The 23198-nt window shown below is 44.5% G+C and overlaps 1 protein-coding gene across 6 annotated transcripts in view; it reads left to right on the plus strand.

The window, feature by feature from the left end:
* The window catches only part of KATNAL2 (katanin catalytic subunit A1 like 2), a 67835-nt gene extending 45224 nt beyond the window's left edge, over positions 1–22611 (plus strand). For 5 of the 6 annotated variants that reach the window (XM_010961400.3, XM_045521396.2, XM_045521395.2 and 2 more), the window contains 7 exons: positions 396–459; positions 647–765; positions 5232–5323; positions 7505–7615; positions 20619–20781; positions 21611–21713; positions 22193–22611. In XM_010961400.3, coding sequence (XP_010959702.2) covers positions 396–459; positions 647–765; positions 5232–5323; positions 7505–7615; positions 20619–20781; positions 21611–21713; positions 22193–22332 — 792 coding nt within the window. In that variant the 3' untranslated portion in view covers positions 22333–22611. Of the gene's footprint in view, positions 1–395; positions 460–646; positions 766–5231; positions 5324–7504; positions 7616–18769; positions 18817–20618; positions 20782–21610; positions 21714–22192 lie in introns of those variants that run through there. The other variant, XM_045521397.2, reaches the window with a different exon arrangement.
* The last annotated feature ends 587 nt before the right edge of the window (positions 22612–23198 follow it).

The raw sequence follows: 23198 nt of genomic DNA on the forward strand, positions 1-23198 counted from the left end.
GAAAAGGAAAAGTACCTACATAAGCCTTTCTTCTCCTTAAAATGCTCTTTTAAAATGCTACGAAAAGGGGGGAGGGTATAGCTCAGTGGTAGAGAAGCCCTGGGTTCAATCCCCAGTACCTCCATTAAAAATAAATAAATAAACCTAATTACCTCCCCCACACAAAAAGAAATGCCACAAAAAAAAAAGCCATGCATCCCATCAAATGTGAAGGTAAAATTGGGATAAATAAGATGTATACATAGAGATCGAGAGAAAGCCAGCCTTCAACAAAGGAGGGCCCAACCCAGAGGCATGCAGCGCTTCTCTGGTTTTCCTAGCTGGCCGGGGTGGGCTAAGGGCGGGCTGGCTGCCGTACAGGTGCCAAACCTCATCGTTGTTCCTTGTTCCCATAGTACCCACAGCTGTTTACAGGAATTCTTTCCCCCTGGAAAGGACTGCTGCTCTACGGACCTCCAGGTAAACGAAGCTTTCTGTTCTGGCCGTGGAATTAAGCGTGCGTGCAGAGGATGAGCTGCCCCATCTGTCCTCACTTCAGTGACCGCTGAGGAAGCACCTCGTTCTTGGCTTGTGCGACTGACTTCTGTCTGTAAGCAGAGGAATGGAGTTTGAGGGTGACTCGTCTTTTATCCACCTGTGTCTCTAGGTACCGGAAAGACTTTACTGGCCAAAGCTGTGGCGACAGAGTGCAAAACAACCTTCTTCAATATCTCTGCCTCTACCATCGTCAGCAAATGGAGAGGGGATTCGGAAAAACTTGTCCGGGTAAGGGTGCTTGATTTGGGTTTTTTCAAATAAGTGCCGGCCGAAAACAGTGGTACAAAATGATGTTACGTCGTATCTGTTTTTAAGTGACTTACATGTTCGACATCCTAGATCTTAATTACCAGAGACCGGGAGGTGGACTGACTGCTCTATGCGGGTATCAGTCGTGCCCCCATCAGCAAACATGATCTCCCTCCCTTTGGGAATTTGACCAACAGCTCTTTTTTGATTGATGCAACTTAAGAATGCAAGCTGGAAAAGATTGTTCCTGAAGTGGCCTATTTTTCCTTCGTTCAAGAAGCATTTATTGTTATTAAGCATGTGCAGTATATTCAGTTAATTTTTTTAATGTATTTTCTTTTTTATGCATTTTTTCCTATTAAAGCAAAGCTGAATAGGATTGTTCTTTTTTATCTTAGTTATTATTTTTGTGTGTTGGGGGGAGGTAATTAGGTTTATTTACTTATTTGTGTTTAATGGAGCTGCTGGGGATTGAACCCAGGACCTCATGCATGCTGAGCATGCGCTCTACCGCTGAGCGAAGCTCTCCGCCCCTTACTCAGTTAACATTTATTGAGAGGGTGTGCTAGTCCCTATACCAGCTACTCCAAGGAAGGATCAAGAAACTTAAAACTTCGTTATTCTTTCAGATGCTCTGAGCAGCTTTCCTCCACGGTGCCCATAGCCTGCAGGGATTTTTCTTCCCTTCAGAGACTATTTCCATCTTTGCAATATCTCCTTCATAGTATATAGTACATTGTATATTATAAATTTAACTCTATCTTCCAGTCGCCTTATGAGACACCTGTTTTTGATTTATGCCTCAGTGTAATGTGGATCCTTCTCAGAAACCTGTTAAACTCTCGCGCTCTGTAGGGTGACTGATAAGTCATCAATACTAAGAGAATCTAAATCTGATACATCTTCTGAGAAGAAATTACTCTAAAATTCTGCTTAAATTACACTGCCTTGGATAGACTCATTTTCAAAATGTTATGGCTTATTTGGAAGTGATAATGAAATATTTTTAAAGGATTAATTTACCTAAAACAGTCTATTATTTATTACTTTGATATTGTTCCCAAGTTACTTCAAATATTTAAGTTTTTCTAAATTCTTATCACCCCTAGCAGATTGTAATTTGTGGAAATCTGTGCTGACATCTTTTATTTCATTGTTCTTGAGTCTGACTCAGGGCCAGATGGAGTTTACACTTAGCTGCTCCACGTGATTCTGGTTAGCTAGATTTCAGTTAGCTTAAATCCAACTAACTAGAATTCTTATCTGCCTGAAGACTTTTTTTTTTTTAACATTCCTTTTCTGTGTGCTGAGAAACAACAAAACTTACAAGAGTTCCCCAGAATCTGTTTAGATTCATCTCCTATTATGAAAAATGGTGTTTAGAACTATGCAAGGTGCCCAGAGAAAGAATTCCTTATGTCCCCTGGACAGGACTTTCCTAGGCAGAAGAAGAAATTTAGATGTTTTATGCCTATTCTTAACAAAGATTTAAACTAAATGGATTTTCTTGTTTAATGTTGAATAGCCAGGGAAGTCTTTTAACTAGAATGCTTCATTCTGTGCCAGCATTTTATATAAAGTTTTCCTCTGCTTCAGTATTCTTTTGTTAGACTTCTAAGTCTAGGAAATGATTCTGCCCCCAGTTTCTTTCTTTCCCTTACCATATATTTAAAAAGTAATCTTTCTTACAGAACGAAATGGTATATAGAGCCCTGAGCCTTCTCCCCAGAGGAAATTATTGCAGTTGCTGGTGTAGCCTTCCAGGGCATTGATTCAAGACCTTGTGGGCTGTTTGCACTTAACAACATAACTTGAATGTTGTTCCACACTATTGTGGATAGACAGAACATGTCTTTTATGTCTGTGTGGCGTTTCATTGCATGAGTATACCAAAACGTGATTAACCAGTCGTTTCTTAATGGACATTTAGGTTGTTTCCAGTCTCTTGCTATTATGAACAAAACTACGCTGAAGGGTCTTTGCATATAAGTGTAGTGTAGGGCAGTTAGTTTCTTTGAAGTAGAGTTGCTGGGTCAGAAGGAAAGAAAACCACTGATTGCCAAGTTCCCTGCCAACAGAGTTGTACCAGCTTACACTCCCATCAATGGTGTGTGTGTTTGCTTCCTTGCACCCTGGCCAACACCAGGTGGTACCCAAATTCTAAAATCTGTGCCAGTCTGATAGTGAAAGTAATATTTCAGTGCTCACATATGCATTTCTTTAATTGTGAATGAATTTGAGCATCTTTTTATAGATTTAGAAGATACTCGTATTTCTTTTTTTCTGTGAAATACAGTTTTACTTTGGACATTAAAAAATAATTCAAAGGGAGAACAGCTAACTTCTGCTAACCTTGAAGGATCTTATTATTTATCCTTTCAGAAATTACTCTATTTTCTGAGCCCTTAGAAAGAGCCTTAGATGGAAAACCTTGGTCATGCTGTCAAGATTCTTATTGTGAAGCTTTCAGGTAAAGCCCTTCAAGACCTTCCCCTAAATCAGAGAAGCTTTCCTACCATTTGCTTCTCTTTCTATTGCAATTAAAGGGTTATTTATAGGGAACCCTTCGGTTATGTCTCTCCCTCGTCCCTAATGTTTGTGCCTCTTAGGAGTTGATGCTGTTGAATAGTTGAGTGGTGTCTTTAGCAAATGCACACACCTGTTGGTGCTTACGTCTTTCAGCACTCCCCCTCCAACCCCCAGTTGTATGATTTAACTTCCTCTAAGTACTTTCGAAAATTTTAGACTAATGCTTCCAGAGCACTTACCACTTACCCACTTACATTCTCGGGCCGTGGGAAGAGCAGTGTCTTCAATATGGGGTCGTGGGCTCCAGGTGTGGGTCTCCTTCCAGCAGGATGTTTGGTCTCAGAGAGTCTCCTGGTCTCTCTGCACCTTAGGGAGCTCCTTAAAAATGTGTATCATTCTAAAAGAATTCTAATACTCCCATTTTTCATTGGATAGATTGCTGCTGTTGTAATTATTCTTAATAACAGGTATATTCTTTTTGTGTATATATATTTTTTAAATAAATTTTTTATATATATTTTTTGAGCTTTTCTTTTTTGTGATGGGAAGACAAGCTACCTGCTTCTAATGAGGTGATCTCTGTTGTGTCAAAAAGGCATTGGTGAGGCTGCCGCCCCCTCTCTCCCCATCTTTGGAGACAGCCTGCACTGTGTCTACGGAGTGTGTACCTACTTTTACTCCAATCTGAGCACCCAACCCTCACACCTTGTGGCCTCTCTCTTGCCTTTCGATGTATCCCTCTAAATAAATCTACCTTTACTCCAAAAAAAAAAAAAAAAAAAAAAAGGCATTGGTGATGAGTGTCCCAGCACTGACACTGTTCTCTTGAGCTGCTTAGGCTGAGCCAGTTGTCTTGGCCAAATGAAACAGGACTCTGTGAAAGGAAAACACTTGGGCCTCAGCACAGAGGCACCACACACATAAGCAGGGGGGAAGGCGAGGTGTTTCCCGCAGGCGGGCCTGGAAGGGACGACCTGCTCCTACCGTGAAAACCACAGTCTGGCCTTTCGTGAGCCCCTCCCCTCTTACTCACTCTGTGACGCTTTGCTAGTGCTAAGTGATGTGGAGAGTAGGTCGCCTATGCCTATCAAAGGACACCTGTTCTTTTCTAAATCTCTAATGCTTTTGCTGATCAACCGGTGAAGAATTGTATATGGTGCTCAAGAGATCAGTTTCAATGTTAAAAAAAAAAAAAGGTATGTTTTTTATACTCTTTTCATCACCACCGCATCTCCCTTTAGAGCTCTTTATTTTGTTTTTATATGTCTGTTCTTTTGCTGGTTGCTTTCCTATTCTTGTTCAGTCTATAATGTTTTATTCTGGGATGGAACATTTTACTCAATTGGGAATTGCCTTCAGGTACTTATGCCTACCAAGCAGCAGTGCTGGGGACCCCGTGGAGTAATTTGGGGAGCAGAAAAGGGCAAAATTCTTCGGCCTCGCTACCCATGACCGAAACTGCACCCTCTTCCTGCCATTCTTCTTTCTGAGAATAACCCTCTTGTTGTTCCTAAGTGTTAAAGGGAAAAAAAATCATTAAGTGATTTTACATGTGCTTTTGTGTCCATATAGAACATGTCATTAGCAGGGCGTGTCAGGGGTTAACTAACCAATTGGAAGCTCAGGAACTGAGTTTTATCTGAAGCTCTCCCATTTATGATTAGTAACCTTGAGCCAACCCCTTATTCTCTCTGGCTCTAATTTTATCAAGTGATAAATGGGAATAATTGGACCATCCAACCCCATGGGGTGGTGCTAGGGAGAAATAATCATAATGATTATAAAGTTGTTATGAAATAACAGAGTGCAGCATAAATGCTTAATATGGCAGCCATCGTAAGCTTTTAATCTCTGGGAGCATCTGAGGACTTTAAGTAGGTGAATTTGAACATGTGGTTGCTTTTCTCCCCCACCAGGTGTTATTTGAACTTGCCCGCTATCACGCACCCTCCACCATCTTCCTGGACGAGCTGGAGTCGGTGATGAGTCAGAGAGGCACGGCTCCTGGGTAACAGACAGGGTTTTTTTTGGTCATCACTTCTCCCCTCTTGTAAGTGTGTTTGATGGTCGGAAGCCCATCGACATTTACCAGCAGAATGAGCCTATTAATAAGCCCACAAATTTTCTGCAGACACACGGAAAGGTCTTTAAATTAGATCCTGTTAACTGAATAGCTGATTTAAGTAGTTTTTATAACAGGAGGAAATGTCCTGCCCCCTCCCCCCTTCCCCACAGAGTGGTTTGCAGGCCTGAAGATCACCCAGCCCCACGCTCCCGGCTGCCGGAACGGTCCTGGCGGCTCAAAACAGCTGCCCGTGAATGCCTCCTCTGGAGCCAGAGGGGCTGCCTGCGGGGGACGGGGCTGCCAAGGGCCAAGTCCCGGGAGGCAGTTCTCGACAGGGTGTGTGAGGCCAGGGAAGTCACCACTTCTCTGTGACACCAGGTTGTGGCTCAGCCTGCTCGATTTTAAATATGTCACATGTGTTACCTCTAAAGATTAAGTGTCCGCTCATGTCCCCAGCAGGAGAGAACATGCCGCAGACTAGTAAGTTTCTCTGTGCGCGTGTGTATTTTAAGAGTGCCTTTCTGTCTTCCTCAGGGGTGTTCTTTGAACCTTTTTACTAAACCTGGTGTCCCTGGCTTGAAAAAACAGACCTCTGGGTAATCTCAACACAGCTGCATGTATTGATGGCCTCTAAACGCCTGTCATCAAGGCAGAAGTCATAGTAATAAAAAGCAAATAATTATCTCATTGGAAGTATAACTACAGTGCCGTTTATGAAATTTTACTTATTAAAGATCATTCTCCCAGCAGGGAAAACAACCACTGAAATGCACCCAGGATGCATGGGATTCATGTTGGTGATTGAAACGCGACAGTTTCTGTGGCTTAACGGGTGCTAGTCAGCCCCAGGCTGGGCGCTCTGCCCCTCCAGACCGGGCCTGGTGGGAGCAGGCAGCTGCCCGGGGGCCAGGCTGGTCGCCCGCCGCACTGCCGTGGTGGTCACTCCCTCTGCAAAGCCCCGCGCACCTGGCCCGCTTTAACTTACGGTGGTGACACTCGCTCTTAGATGCCCTCTGTCCGTCTCCGTCCCCGGGGTTCTCCACAGCCCTGATTGAGCTAATTTGGAAACTCTTCATCTGCTATCCAGGCGTGTGTCAGTTTCCTTGTCCGGAAGTTTCACACTAAAACTAGAGTCTTCAAAGGATCAGAGCATAGGAGCAGGTGCTCTGAAGACTTTCGGGGTCATATTATGTTAAAAGAATAATAATTACTGTAAATGCTAAATAAATATGTAACTATACTGTGAGACGGGCTTCTCTCTTAGATAGTAACGGGTACCGTTTCTTAAAAGACCCAAAACCTTGGGCTGCTACTGTATACATGGAGAGATGAGAATTTGAATACTGTGTTGTGCTAGAAAGGCATTTTTGGTCCTTTTAACTCAGTCTACACGAGTGTAGAGGAAGGAGGGCCTGCTGGAGGTGGCCAGTGTTTAGAGCTAGTTTCTGCTGTGCGGGTCCGGTGGTGTAGGGAGCTGTTCCTTGGCGGGAGGGTCACAGACAGTGGTGGCAGTGGTGGCAGTGGGGAAATTGGAGGGTGTATTTGCACAGAAAACCGCTTCTAATCTGCTGTGTGAGGGAAGCATAGTTTCTGCATCATTTTCTTGCCTCTTAGAAGAGAATGAAACAGATTCTGTGTGGTATTTATTCATCTGTCTTCTGGAGTAGTTTATATCCATAAATTGGGCTAAAAGAAATAGTGTGTGTAAAATACTTTCGTGCCTGCTATATAAATAAAAAGGATTATTTTCAATTAAGTCATTTTTTTAAAAAGGGTAAATAATACTGCAGGTAGACACACCTGGGCTGCCTTTAACCCACCAGCACCACTGTCTCCCCTTCAGTTATTTTCTGGTTCACTGCCAATCTTTGGTGCTCTTTTATATAATATCTTCATTATATTCATTTACTTCCTTTCTTTTACTCTCTGTTTGAAAATAGTACCAGTTTCTTATTTTCTCCAACCCTGCTACGAGTAGCTCCCGAGAAGGTGGCGGGGAAGGGGCTGATTGTCAGGAGGTAGACCCAGGCTGCAGTCACTGAGTCCTTGCTGTGGGTGTCACTCTTGTCACGGAAGCAAAGACCCTGCCTCTCGGGAGAACCTCACCTCCTCGTCTTCCTCTAGGGGAGAGCATGAAGGGAGCCTGCGGATGAAGACGGAGTTGCTGGTGCAGATGGATGGGCTAGCTCGCTCTGAAGATCTCGTGTTTGTCTTAGCAGCCTCCAACCTACCGTGGTAAGAGATCTAGGGAGTACGTTTGGAATACATTTCCGGGAGCCTCTGAGTACAGATGGAGGTACCGTGTTGACCACTTTGGGCAAAGTCTCCTCGTTGGCTTTCAGCCTTGGTCCAGTCCTCAGTCCTTGCTCTCTGTACTGCGAAAGGATCTGCCTAGAAAGAAGCTACATAGGCCAGGGTTGCCACTGACAACATTTAAAACGGACATTCTGAGCTGAAAGCCAAATGATTTACTATGTTTAAGCAGGACTTTGGCAGAGAACTACAAAATGCTAAAATCTCCAGGACTTAAAGACTATTCCAGAAATAATATGGATTTTAACAGTGTTAAAATTAAACTTTTATTTTTAAGTTAGGAGGAAAAACCTGTAATGTTGCACAGTAAATAGGAAGCTAACTGATTTCTAATTGAAAATACAATCTACTCTTAGAGTCTTTTATTCAGACTGTATCCCAGAGTGGTGTAGGAACAATTCTAGAAGTAGGACTGGGAAATAAGAGATGTTGACTAGAGAAAAACAGTATCTACTCGGAGAGAATATTTTAAAAAATAATTATAATCCCTTTGTAGTTCCAAGAATATTTTCGCATACATCATTTCTTTCGAGCTGCAGGTGAGACAGGAGACAGATAAGGAAACCATTCGCAGAGGGGGACCAAGGTCAGAAGAGGTCAATCCACACAAAGTCAACAGCACACTGACGGAGCTGGGACTCCTGACACCTTTCCCCCATCCCCTGTCCTGTCCATTTCTGTTTCCACGTTCAAAGATGAAAAGAGACATTCTTTTGTCCATGCTTGCTGGTCCTCTAGGTCCCCCCAAAAAGAAGTCCCTCAAAAGAGATAGGATCTCCGTGTGTAATCTATTATTTTAACTGTATTCATAATTTCAGCCTGGCTCCACCGCTTCTCAAGTTTAGAAGGCTTTTCTAATGTGCTAACGTGATCAGCATTTTACACTTTGAAGATAGAGGTGTTTACACACAAGGCGAAAGTTGAATCCAAACAAAGAACCATCATTTAAATGTGGCCGTGAAATCCTTTAGAGAAGGAATCTCCATTCCTTCCCCTGTTTGAAACAGAGCTGAGCATAACCACGTTACTTCTGTGCCAGGGGACCGGGAGAGTCAGCTGAGGAGGGTGTGTGCAAAGCGGAAGGCTTGGTGCATGGGTCTGGGAAGGGCTGTGGCGACGAGGGACAGAGGGGACCCCCCCCCCCCGGGAATAGCTAGGTCTTCGCTGAGGAAGCCATTGTGTTGCCGCAGTTTCCCTAAGGTGATCAGTTTTGGGTAAACCTCAAATAAAATAGTTCAGAGAAGGAAAAAAAAGCTAGTAAACAATCAAAATTAAGAAATGAAATGGAGAAAGGCTTTTCTGAAGGAACTGCAGCTCATGTCAAATGGTAAATACATATGTGCTTACTCTAGACTTAGAAGTTAGATTGATTAGATTCAGGATCAGTATAGTGTTTTAGCAAACATACTTCATAGGGGGTGCCGTGAGCATCACACTGCGTCGCATGCAGAAGTACGTAACGCCCTGCTGCCCCCTTTTGGTGTGTCAGGCTCCTCCAGTGCACAGCTCCCATCCATAGGTTTAGCATCCATTGATGACTTTGCCTAAATCACATATTTCTCTAGGGGTGTGATTCTGTCATTCCTTCTGATTGACAGCTGGAGTTACTCTCTACCACAGAACTTTCCCCCATCCAATAGGGTCGTTTGGCTACCCTGAAATATAGTTTATAGCAGAAAAGTAGGATTCCTTCTCTTTGATTTTTAGATTCATGAGTTGCTGCCCTAGCAATCTCCAGTGGTGACCAGTGAATCACCACCCCCCACCTCCGTCTTATCACGATCTCATGACTTGTTTGCTATAACCTCGTTTCTTTTTTTTTTCATAGCTTTATTGGTAAAAAGTTCACATACCATACAATTCACCCATTTAACGTGTACAATTGAATAATTTTAGCTATATTTTTTATGGTTGTACAACCACCACCACAATCAATTTTAGAACATTTTTCTTCACCCCAAAGAGAAACCTGATATCCATCAGCCATCACCCCCAAATCCCCATCCCCGGCACTAAGTAAACACTCATCTATTTTCTGTTTCTATAGATTCGTCTCTTTTTATACCTAAGAGTGGAATCATTATGAAAACTCTGTATTTAATCATTTGGGGATCTACTAAACTGTTTTCCAAAGTGGCTGCACCATTTTACATTCCTGCTAGCGACGGATGAAGGTTTCAATTTCTCCACATCCTCATCAACACTTGTTGTCTGTCTTTCTGATTATAGTCACCCTAGTGGATGAAAAGTGGTGTCTTGTCTTTTTGATTTGCATTTGCATAATGACTAATGATACCGAGCATCTTTTCACGTACTTATTGGCCGATGGCATGCTTTCTTTGGTGAAATGTCTTTTCAAATCCTTAGTCCACTTTACAATTATTGAGTTATACGATTTGTTTTATATATTCTGTTTTATGTATATGCAAGTCCACTGTAAGATATATGACTTGTAGAGCTGCTCTCCCATTCTGTGGCCACTGGTCAGCCCTCCCTCCCTCCCTCCCTCTCTGGATTTTTTGTCCCTCTCTCTCTTTCTGCCTTTGCTAAACGTCCCATGTCTGTTCTGCTTCCCAATCTCCGAGCCTTTCAGAAGACCTTGTAACTGGTTATTCTGCAGCAGTGCTGTCTAACAGAAACATAATATGAGGCACACACATACCTTAAAATTTTCTAGTCGCCACATTCAAAATGTGAGAAGAAACAGATAAAATAAAATTTAGTAACATTTCCTATTTCACCCAACATAGCCAAAATATTATCATTTCAATATGAATCAATATAAAAGTTATTGTGATATTTTATGGGTTTTTTTCATATGAAATCTTTGCAATCGGTGTACATTTTACATTTAGGGCATGTTTCAGTTGGGACTAACCACGTTTCAAGTGCCCAGCAGCCACACGTGGCTGGTAGCGAGCGTGTCGGGCAGTGCAGACCCAGAGGCCAATTAGCTGCCCCCATGCTGCTGTGACAGAGGGTGATAACTGCCTCCCCGTGTTCACTTCGTCCTCCTAATTTAACAATAGAACCCCAACTTTTGGATTCTATTTTTTAGCCTCGCCTGCTGTTAGGTGTGGCAAGGCCAGGCTTCTTTGTTATTTGAACGAGGTGACGCAGGCTCAGTTTGAATATTCTGCCCCAGACCTGGAATCAGGCACTGATTTACAGAGCCCTCCTTCCCTTCAATGGGAAATACTGTTTTTAGAGATCACAGTCTCACAGTTACGGGTGTTCCTTGCTCGTGGATTATCATTGCTTCTTGGCTTTTTGATTGGGCAGAGCTAGGAAATACATACGTCATTTTAAAGATGAGTTCATGCTAATATGTCCCGTTCAAATTTAAGATGACAAGGTTTTTAATTAAATTATTTGATTTTATATTTGTATCTGTTCTCTAATTGTGAAGGTTTTAGTTCTTAACAACATTAATATAATTACTATTCACTTTATCCTAATATGCAGATTATGTAGATCTCCCACCATGCTGATTATGTGTCAATAACAAGAGTTTTCAGAAATAGTACCAGCTCGATCATGGCAGTAAACGTTTTGATGACGACAGTGGTACAGACCTGGCGTAACTGAGATGGGAGAGCTAACTCGGGATTTCTCAGCCTCAGCACTCATGACATTTTGGGCCAGATAACTCTGCTGTGTGGGGGCCCCGGTGAGCCAGCATCCCTGGCCTCGCCCCACCAGATGCTGGTCACATCACCCTCAGTTGTGACAACCCAGATATGTCTCCAGGCATTGCCAGACGTTCCTGGGGGAGGGGGCAAAGTCACCCCCAGTTGGGACTTCTTGGACTAATGGAAGGAATGACGGACATTATATGGAGACAAACTATCACAAGCACCACTAATAGGCTCCAATTTTCTTTTTAAGAACTCCATAAAACGACTGAACTTGGTTTACTTACACACAAGGTGGCATATTATAGAAATTGTGCTGTATTTTGATTTTTTCCAGAACAGTATGTTCTGCAGACCTTTCCAAATAAGGACAGAACATCCTCCCTCCCTCCCTTTTTAGCTGCGTGTTTTCCGTCTTGTTCATATGATAGTCTATCCCAGTCACCTGCTGATGGGCGTTTGGGCTGTTCCTACTCTTCTGCGGTTACAAGAAATGTTGTGTGAGTAACGGTGTGTGTGTGTGTCACTTAGTGTATTTGCTGGTGCATCTTTGGAGTAGGTTTCCAGAGGTAGAATTGCTGGGTCAGAGGGTTCGTGTGCATGATGTTGTAACAAAGGCTGCCAGACTTCGCTCCGTAGAGGTTGTACATTTTGTACTCCCGCCAGTGTCCCGCTTTCACTACTTAACATTATAGAAAGAACATTTCCAATGTCATTACATAATCCTTGAAAATTGGATTTTGTACTGGCTGCCCAAAATTCCCACATGTGAATATACCACAATTTCATTAAACATTCTTTTCCTGTTGAACATATATAACTTTCTCTATTATAAATAACACTGAAATGAACTTCCTTGAATAAAAATCTTTGACCAAAATCTAGTTAATTCTTCAGGACAGAGTTCTGAAAGTCGGAGTGCTGTATCAAAGGGTAGAGATGTTTATTTAAAGTCCCATGCTATGTGTTGTCCAAGTACTTCTAATAGGAAATAGAGTGTATTTTTATCAATATTGGGACAGACCTTTATTTTGGCTTCAGGGTCTTAGATGAGGGAATAAAGTTACCTAATTCAAGCACTCTGTCCTTCTTGGGGAAATAACTCAGTCATACAAACTATGTAGAACCCTGTCCTACAATCCCCAAGGAAATTTTTGATGGTTAGTGGTGTTTCTCATCTAGCATCTTCCAGGGCACTTGACCATCATTTACTGCTTGTTAACTCATCACTTCCCCTAAACAAATCCATTCTGTCCCAAAGGGTTAGCCATCGTCTCCCTTCTCAGCAGTGGGACGGCGTGCAGTGTCTTAGTTTATTCAGTGCTTCTCCGCTGAGGAGCCCCTTCCCTGATCTATAGCATCACAGAGAGGATGAGAAGGAAGCAAGATTTAACAGCCCGTCTGTGTCATTTGATGTGCAAATAAGCAATGAGAGGAGTAACAAAGATTGCATCTTTAATATTACCACTCAGAGTAACAGCCATGGAAGGAGCGTTTAACAAGCACAATCAGGACTAATTTGACCCGTCTCAATTGTTGAGTATTCACAAACTCAGGCCCAGGAGTCCAGAGGGAAACAAAATACTGAACAGGGCCATTAAAGTGAATGCCATCTTTAGACGTCTATTTAACTTGATGGTAGTTCGTACAAATAAGGTGCAAAAATTGTTACGTGTGCAGCGTGTTGAAACTCATCTTTTCCTTGCTATTTGCAAAAGGGCTAGACATTTCACTGTCCCTCTTAAAAATCACCTGCCTGGTATAACCAAAGTCTGGATTGAAAAAAAAACTTAATATGGAGAAGAAAGCATAAGATCCAAGAGATTACTGCACTGGAAATGGGCAGGAATGTACCGTGTAAACTTGCTTCTTCCCATACGAGCTCCCTCCTGTCCGGCGTGAGATGTCTGCAGAAGGGTACACATGTGATTGAAGAGCTCAGCGGGTACAACCCCGGGCTTTTCCACAACAACTCCATGCATCTCCTGGGCTCCAGGGGGAAGCTGTGCTCTCTGAGGTCCTACCTTTTAGCCTCCTGCCTTGACTGTCATTAACTTCTAATTTAATGTTTCTCCAAGAGTGGTCTCCCACATGTCAGTAAGCATAGTCCAAAAAATAGGTCTAATGTCTAATAAGTTCAAGAGATACTGAGTTAAATAGAGTTCAGCTGATTTCCTCAGTGGCAGGACTTCTCACTGTCTTTAAGATGCTGTTGTTGTGACTCTCCAAGAAAAGCTATGAGAAAGCAGTATGTTCCATATTTATTTGACCCCAGAATGCTTCCCTTAAGGAGCATTTCATCAGACCGGTGTTCTATTTGAAAACCTTCTGGGAAACTGGTTTGCATTAATTCACTCTGATCTGATGATTGCATCTTTCAATGCAGTTACATTCAATTAGGCTTTCAGGCTTTTAAAATCTTTTATAGTTTTTTAAAAAGTGACAAGAGGCCCCAAATGAAGTCACTTGTTCTAAGCCTGCGTCACCAAACTGAGACTCAGTACCTAATCTAATTGCCGTTTCAGCCTCCCCAGGAGTGTAGCCTTAACCAGTCAGGCTGGAATTACCTGGTGGGCACTAGTGAGGTAATCTATCGAAGGACTCCCGCTGTCCCCCAAAGGAAGGTGACCTTACCTGAAACAGTCCACTCTTTGCTGATAACTTCCTTCTGCCTATAAAAGGCTTCCATTTTCTGCAGCGTTTCAGATAGAGCTCCTTTCAGTTTGCTGGACGGGATGCTCTTGGATTCCTGAATCACTGAATAAAGTCAAATAGGTATTTACCTTTACTCATTTGAATTTTGTTTTTTAACAATGGCACGTTTGTGCGTACTGGTGATGGAACTGCTTCTCTCCTTACAAAGCTCCCCTCCCCGACGCAGTAATATTAAGTCCGTGATCCCCACACGTGGTTGGTGAGTGACTCTGATACAACCAGGAAAGAAGTGCGTGGTACAGGGTTTCGTAGGTGCAACGGGGCAGACACGTGACTGACTGTGTTGCCGGTGATTAGGTTCTCGTCTTGTCACAGAAGAGACAGGGAGGTTAAGAAAGTCAAGTGAGGGTGTAGAGAGCCGGCAGGCTCAGGTGAGCAGCTGCCCTGAGTTTCTTTGGCAAGTTGTTACATAGGGTGCAAAAATGAACGAGCGGAATATTCGTTGGGGAGGGAAGGGTTTGGAGTCATATTCCCTGATTTTCATCCCGACTCCACCTTCCTGAAGGGAGGATGGAGTTCTGTCCTTATTTAGTCTGAATCAGAAGTGTCATGGCATCGGTGCACGATGGGGACTTCTAATCTGCAAGGCTAATCTTATTGAAGCTTGTCTTCTGCTTGTGAGCTCGCTTCTCAGAATGAGAAGTGGCATCTCTGAAGATGACAGTCCCCGCATAGAGACTACGTCCTTCACCTCCTCTTCAAAAGCACCGCCCAGCCAAGTGAGTGGAATGAGTCATCCCCTAAAATCATCATTTTCATTGTTTTCACTAAAGATGAAAATAGAATGTTTCATTCCCATTGCCCAAGTCGATGCTGGTTTTCTCTGTTACTTCAAACGAATGATGCGTATAGGATGCTAACTTTCAACCAAGCGAATCAGCTTCCTCAGTAGAGCCTGAGCTTTAAGGAAGCATGAAGCCAGCCACCCTGCACCACAAGTTCCTTCATTCACCTAAGTAGTATTTATTGAGCCCCCGTTGGAAGTATTCTGCCTCATGGAGGGAAGGGGGAACCCAAGATACATGGTCCATGATCCTTGGCCTCTAGACGCTGACCTTCTGATGGGACAGTGGATGAGATACAAGCGCAAATCACTGTGACGTGAGGCTGTAGCCGGCCATGGCACTGGTACCGACAATAAGTAGAATGAAATTGTTATTGGGAAGAGGCCATTTCCAATGAAAGAAGTTTCACGAAGAAGGCACAGAGAGCACTTGAACGGGGCCTGTAGAAAGCCCCTGGCTCTTGGCAGACAAAGTGGAAGTTCCCAGTGAAGAAAGAGGCCTGAGTAGATCCTCAGCTGTGATGGCAAAGGACGGATTCAGACAACAGCAAACAGAGCCGCCTGGCCCACGCGCGCGGTGGAGGTGGGAGCCAGCCTCTGCGGGGCTCACTGTGGGAGACGCCGTAACCTTCAGTGCGGTCTTCGCTGGCTCCCTGTCAGCAACCAGAGGATACCACAGTTCCTTAACCTGCTCCGCATGGATCGCCACGGTCACTCGCTCCATGCTGGTTGTGGACGTCCTGCAAAGACTTTGCCTACAGCACTGGAGGTTGCTTTTCTCTTCCCACACTCAGATGGTTTGAACTTCATGTTTTAACTACAGAATGAACAAACGAGAATTGTGTTTGGTTTCCAAATTCTGTCAGATTTGGCATGATTACTGTTCCAGGAACAACATGGTTTAACAGGGGAGCTGGGCCAAGGGGCTGAGGGAGGGGCCCAAAGACTTAGGGCAGGATCCCAGGTGCTCAGTGGTCCATGCGGGCTGCCTCGGTGGCCAGTGGGCGCTGCCACGTTGTATAGAGCAGTGGGCGTGGGTCCAGTGGCCCGTGGTGAGGTCTGCGAGCCTTCCCTGTGTCACATGTCACTCTCGCTGGTTGCTTTTGACCTCTGAGGTGATGGAACTACCAAATGACGAAAAGAGATGAGAGAAAAGAATAATGAACGTTTCAGAATCAAAGTGTAGCAGCTACAGGGAGTGTTTTCTGGTTGCTGGAGGTTAAATTTTTCACATAAACATATTGACATAAAGAATGATTCCTGGGTACGTTGCATTTGCCCTTTGTTTCCTCCCCTGTATGATTCTACTGTTATTGATGTCATTAAAAGTGCATTCATCAGGCCCCGCTGTCGGCGAGTTGCACTTATTTTGTGCCCACAAGCAGTTTTGAGGTAAATCTCTTGCTTTAGGGCATTAGCTGATCAATACGACCATCTGCAGTGAGGGACCGTTTTCCCACCTGGACTCCCATTTTTCCCAGTGCGTTCGGGGATCTGGTCTCCGTCTCAATATGAAGTCACTCTGGCTGGAATGGGGAGACCTGAAGGTGCTCCTGCCAAACAGCCCCGCTTCTGCAGCCCTGCCCTTTCTGGGGGGGCAGCTGGTCCAAGAAAAGGCCTTGGAAGAAATACGGCACCTGCTTGTCACCCCAGCTCTGCCATTTCCTCACCTTATTCTCTCTTCCTCCCTGGTTTTCAGTTTGGGGTTCTCAAGTCTTATTTCATCCTTGGAGTTTAGGGGACCAACATGCATGCCGTCCCCTGGACCAAACCTCTCCTCTGTTTACTTAGAAGCAGGGAGTTTGTCGTCGTCGTCGTTCCTGTGTGCTGGAGACGTCGCAGTGACAGTGCACTGGGCAGGTGGTCGGCATTTCTGCACTGAGTCCCTAAATGTGACTTTCATGGTTTCTCCTCTCTCTCCTCACCCCGCCCTTCACGACTCACTTCACCGCCTCCTGCCGCTGCTTCAGGCCCAGCTCCCTGCTGCTACAGCCAGCCTGGATTCCCATGGACGTACCTGGCGTCCAGTTGGTGTCATCTTCTTGGAGACGTGTCTTCCAGAGCCTCCTTCCCGGCTCCAGACTGAGCTGGCTGTCCTCTGTTCCCGGGACCCCGCTTGTCGTCCTGGAGACTTCCTTCTCTTTCTGTGGCCCTTTGGTTTGGTTTCTCTCTCCCATTGGTACTTTCCTGATAAAGGGACATGGGACGTAATCTTTCTAGGCTTTGCATGTTGAAAATCTCTTTTTTCTAGCTTTCCTTTTAATTGATGATTTGATCAAGATTCAGATGTCTATGTTGGAAAGTATTATTCCTCAGAACTCTGAAGGTGTTGCTCAATTTTCTTTGGTCATCTCACACTGCTGATGAGAAGTCTTCTCCATCCATTGTGTGCAGCCCGTTTTTTCTCTCTGGAAGCTTTTATGAGCCTCCGTTTGCTCTCAGGGTTCTGAGATTGCCCCGTGATGTGACTTTGAGTCTCCTTGCAGTTGCCGTGGTGACTGCCCCTGTGACAGGCACGGGCTGCAGAACCTCACTGTTCCGGTTCAAGTTCAGAGCCGCCATTCACTAGCCTTGACCGCAAGCTAGCTACTCAACCTCTAGGCCTCAGTTTCCTCATCTTACATGGAGGTAACAATAGGAGACCTACCTCATAGGGTTGTTCTGCAAATTAATTAATATCTGAGAAATGCTTCAAACAGTGCCTGTCACTCGGTGAGTGCTATTTAAGCATCAGCTTTTATTAATATTTGAAATATAAAAAAATAATCTCCCAGAGGTCTGCAAAGTTCCCTTGACCCTGTGTCTGCAATATAAATGTTGGCCTTGAGAGGGGTCGTGGTGGTGCAGGTGGCTGAGTCTCTGATGTGAGATGAATTTCAACAGGGTGAGGCTGAGAGATAACAAAGCAAAAGGGAAAAAGAAATAGGATAATCGTTACTGCTGGTAAAAAAAAAAAAAAAGCTCTTGGATGTGGATTCTTCGCTCAGGATCGGAGGAATAATAAGTAATGAAAAGTCACAATCTCTTAAGAAATCTGGCCACTCCAATTCAGGGTTCAGATTCGCTACCTCGAAAGGTGATTTCATGTTTTCAGTTTAAAAGGAAATATCACGACATAGATCCAGGGTGAGAGTAAGAGAAACGGGAGGGTGTTGGGGAAATTCCTGGTATCTTCATGAACGAGAAAATCTGGTTACAGTGTTTTCACTGCTCCTCTTTATTAGAGGCTAAGCCAGACCGACACATAGGCACCTCCAGTTTCCATACTAGAAAATCAAACAAGGATTTCCCTCCCATCTTGGGACTTGAAAATTTAACATATAAGGAGTTCACAGACACACTCAAAATGATGTTTTCACTAATTTTTAATTTTTTAATTGAAGTGTAGTCTATTTACAATGTCGTGTTAACTTCTGGTGTACAGCACAGTGATTCATTTTTGCATATATATATATATATATTCCTTTTCATTATAGTCTATTACAAGGTATTGAATATAGTTCCCCGGGCTATACAGCAGGACCTTCTTGTTTATGTGGTAGTTAGTATCTACAAATCCCGAACTTATCCCTTCCCACCTCCTTTCCCCCCGGTAACCATAAGTTTATTTTCTATGTCTATGAGTCTGTCTGTTTTGTAAATAAGTTCATTTGTGTCCTTTCTATTTTTTCAGATTCCACATATAAGTGATATCATATGGTATTTTTCTTTCTCTTTCTGACTGACTTCACTTAGTATGACAATCTCCAGGTCCATTCATGTTGCTCAAATATTTTATTCTTTTTATGACTAGTAGTATTCCATCTCACACACACACACACACACACACACACCCCTCACAACTTCTTTATCCATTCATCTGTTGATGGACATTTAGGTTGCTTCCAAGCAAGTAAATAGTGCTGCTATGAACATTGAGGTGCATGTATCTTTTTGAATTAGGGTTTCCTCTGGATATATGCCCAGAAGTGGGATTGCTGGATCATAGGGTAAGTCTATTTTCAGTTTTTTAAGGAATCTCCATACTGTTTTCCATAATAGTGGTACCAAACTACATTCCCACCAGGATAGGAGGGTTCCTTTTTCTCCACACCCTCTCCAGCACAAAATGATTTCTTTTTTAAATTGAAGTACAGTCAGTTACAATGTGTCAATTTCTGGTGTACAGCACAATGTCCCAGTCTTGCGTATACCTACATAAATCTGTTTTTAATAGGAATTGTAACTCAAGATAACCAAAGAGCCCCAGTTAATGAGGAAAAACTCTACTTTACATAATAATTCCAAATAACACATTTGGAATGGAAACAATTTTAAATTGCTGTTTTGCATCCTTCTCATGAAATAACTGATTCAAAGACCACGAACTAGTTGAAAGGGAATGGGAAGCGAGGTATTCACATGGTGCCAAAATACTATATGTAGAATAGTTACTTACTTGCACAGAGGTGAATGAGAGATCATGCAATGAACAGATCTGTGGTCTCCAGATGATCTCAGTAATTAAACACCACATCACTAACTGGGATACACCAATATGTGGATCCCAATGTAACGAATATGAAAACATCATCATCTATGAAATATACTTGCAAAAAATGTTTCTCCTGATTCTAATTAAGCTTTTACATCGAGCCTTCCATCTTGGAGGACAGGGGATGGAGGAGCCAGTTTACCTGATACCGTGAGCAAAACCTCAGGTGAATCCGGAATTTGGGACATTGTACAACTAGCCTTGTTGTTTCAAAAAGGAGCCGAGACAAGGAGACTGCTTTAGATTACAAGAGATTTAAGAGACATAATCATATGCAGTGCATAATCCTTGATGGAATTTTGGTTGGAAAAGATATTTTGGGTGTGATTGGAGAGATTTGACTACGGAATGAGCATTAGACATATTATGCACTCAGTGTTAATTCTGTTAGTGTCATGGTGGTATTGTAGCTCTGTAAGAAAATGTCCTCTTGGGGAAATGCATATGAGGCATTTGGGGGTGGGGTTTCGTGATGCAATTTACACCGAAATAATTTAGCAGGAAAAGATAAATAGATATGAAGCATATATGGCAAAATGTTAACTGTTGTTGCATCAGGATGGTAGGCAGGTATGTGGACATTCGCTGTTTTAGTCTACTTTTCTATTTGCTTGAAATTTGTGTACTAAGAACATTCAGGAAATGGCCTGCAGACGCAAAAGTGCATAAACCTGGCCTGACAGTGTTTTGGGAGGAGCAGGAGTGAGGGTCTCAAAGGGCTGCATTTGCCTTGGGCACCCCGGAAGGCGCATTCACTCTTGAGTTCACCAAAGCAGTGGCGTGAGGTAGCCATTCAGGCCAGAATGGGAAGCGCCCATGGGTTTGCGAAGGATTCACGCACTTCCCAGAGTGCCCGAGTGACTGCCAACAAGAATGCATTCGCTGGCAGGATCAGACTGAATAACTGATGTGACACGTGCAATGAGGACGCTTACAGGCATGGTGGTTGCGATTTATTTCCCCTCAAATTGTCGCCTAAAATTACCTCCTTCACATGGGGTATTTGGGGGAGGTATTTTCTCTTTCTCTGTTTCTCTCTCTCTCCTTCCTCCCTCCTTCCTCTCTTTTTTTCTTCTTTTTAACCACTTCTCCCAAACAGCATGCAGTGACAGCCCCATCCACCCAGGATAGACGCAGTCACAGGTAAGAGGCGGCACTGTCTCCTGCGATGCTAAATTTGTTCTTCAAATAGAGTTGTTGCTTAAGAAGTGAGTCCTCCACCACCCCAGGCAGCTCGCGTCTCTGGCGTGGTTTCAGGGAGCTGGACCGCGCCATGCTGCGCCGCCTGGAGAAGCGGATTCTGGTCGGTCTCCCCAGCCGGGAGGCCAGGCAGGCCATGATCCACCACTGGCTGCCCCCCGTGAGCAGGAGCAGCGCCCTGGAGCTGCGCGCGGAGCTGGAGTACAGCGTGCTGGGCCGGGTGAGCTTCCCCGGGGCCTCTGCCGGCAGGGGGCTGGCCACGTGACAGTTTCTTGAGGGGCAGGGTCTTCTCGTGAGCTGTTTGGAGCCTTGAGTCACTTAGAAAAGATCCCAACAACGCAATGGGCCTCTCCTTCATGAAACAGTGAGCTCTGTCCCTTGGAAACATTTGGGCAGAGAGAGCTGTGATGATGTGGAAATAGCATGGGGTTTAGACTTACAGAAACTGAGGTCAGATCCTGGCCCCACTGCTTATTAGCTGTGTGACCTCAGGGGAGTCACTGACTCTCTGAGCCTCAGCCTCTTCACCTGCAAGCTGGGTAACACATATGCCGCAGGGATGCTGTGACGGTTCAGTGAAAGTCTTTCACAGACGGAGAAGCTTTAGGTACCTGCCTGTCACCCCCATTGTCACTGGTACCGTTGCCTCTTTGAGTGGACACTGGAACACGATGTTCTCTGATGTTCCTCGAAGCGGGTGTGATCTCACATACAAGAAGGAAAGTGCCTACCAAGTTTGATCGTTCTTGGACTTGGGCACAAGGGCCCCGTCAGGCTGACTTGGGTGGTCCAGACCTTCACCAGCTACTTGCCCCTTGCACGTGGATGCTGTTAGGCAGGTGTTCATTAGCCAGTTTCTGAGGTTATCCAAACACGTTAGCAGCCTCTCTCCCCCCAAACATTACTTACCTGGGGAGCTTTCATACAGTGTTCACGGGTGACAGATACAGACTCCAAACAGGGGCTCTGATACTGGGTCCTGCCCATAAGAATGTAACCACCACTGGCGCCCTGGCTGTGCCTAATGGCTGGGTCTGCGGCTGTTTCAGGAGACCGAGGGCTACTCGGGCTCGGACATTAAGCTAGTCTGCAGGGAGGCAGCCATGCGGCCTGTGAGGAAGATCTTCAGTGCCCTTGAAAATCACCAGTCAGGTATGGTTGGGATGACAGCAAATGTGCTCCGGGAGAGAAATGTGTTTTAAAATTCAACTCTCACCAGCAGGTGGCGCCCTGCTCCTGTTCTTGGTGGCTCTTTACACGCGCACTCCTTCCTTGGGCAAAAACCTTCCTGCACTCAACTCCTTCCTCCTCTGCTGTTCTGTTTTGGATCAACTTTGCCCCTAGAGATGATAAACTCCTTTGGGCTCGGGCTTTTATTTCTCTGGCACACTATGGCGTTGGGCTGGATCCATTTGCGGCCCCTATATAAATATTAAATAATACTTTATAACAATATATTTAAGTCACATTGTGTGTATGGGCTTCAGCCCTCTTTAGTCTTGCCTTTTGCTGCATTAACCATTAAGAATGCTGCATTATGCATTGTCTTGAAAGAAGGTCTATTAGCGTTTCAAGAGCATCGATCACCATTAGGTCGATCCGTGTGCCGTGACGCCTGTGTTTTTATCTAGAGAGCAGCCACTTACCTGGGATCCAGCTGGACACAGTGACCACTGCCGACTTTCTGGACGTGCTGGCTCACAGCAAGCCTTCAGCAAAAAACCTGACTCACAGATACGCAGCCTGGCAAAGTGAGTTCGAGTCTGTCTGAAATCACGTGTACCCTGACCTGGCCACAGAGACAACCGCAGAGGCCGCCCTGTTTATTAGTGTAAATAGAAGGACGTGATACTTGGAATAGAAAAGAGAAAACTACTCTTGAAGACTGGACGGGTTTGGACAGCTGTATCATTTTGGAAGTAGTTTCATTGTTTTTTCATGGTCAATGTTGGTGAAATATCGAGGATTCTAATTTACAGGCCCATGTGCTGTGCGGCCGTGCAGTGGAGACTTTTCTCACGGTGAGAGGCCATAAAATGTTGATGAACAACTTCTTGTGAGTTTCCCTGTTTGTGAACTGGTATTTTCATTTGGAAGGGAAGGATGTGGTTGGGAAGCTGGGTTGGGATGCACAGGGTGGTTCGGCGTTGGGGGGCCGACGGAAAGCTAAGCCTGACAGACCATCTGATCAGCTGACAGTTCAAGACGGGGAAGGAAACGGAGTCCGCTTCTGTAGACAGTATTCTGAATCTCATCAGTTCTCCCCGATTCCAACCCTAACCAGTTTCATCAGCAGCAAACCCCTCCCAGACTAGCCCCACTCAGGAATGTCCCCGACCGTCTCCAGGGATGAGCTAAGAGCAGTGGGGGCCAGGAGACCACCTCCACTAGCTACCAGCTGGAGTGTTTTGGGTTCTGGCTCCTACTAACATCTTTGACTGTTCCCATCTCACATCCCGTGTGCTCTTCCCTTCTCTTTCCATTGCCACAGCTCCCCGGTGGAGCCAAAGCTTAGGATGGGGTACCTGAGCTTCTAGAACAGACATCCCATCTCCCCTGCTCTTAGGTGCCTTCCTCCACAGCTAGAAGCATCTCCTTCAGAAACCCACAATCTCAGGCATCTACTTTCAACTCCTG

Source organism: Camelus bactrianus, chromosome 30 (genome assembly GCF_048773025.1).
Source record: "Camelus bactrianus isolate YW-2024 breed Bactrian camel chromosome 30, ASM4877302v1, whole genome shotgun sequence".
In the NCBI taxonomy this organism is placed as follows: Eukaryota; Metazoa; Chordata; class Mammalia; order Artiodactyla; family Camelidae; genus Camelus; species Camelus bactrianus.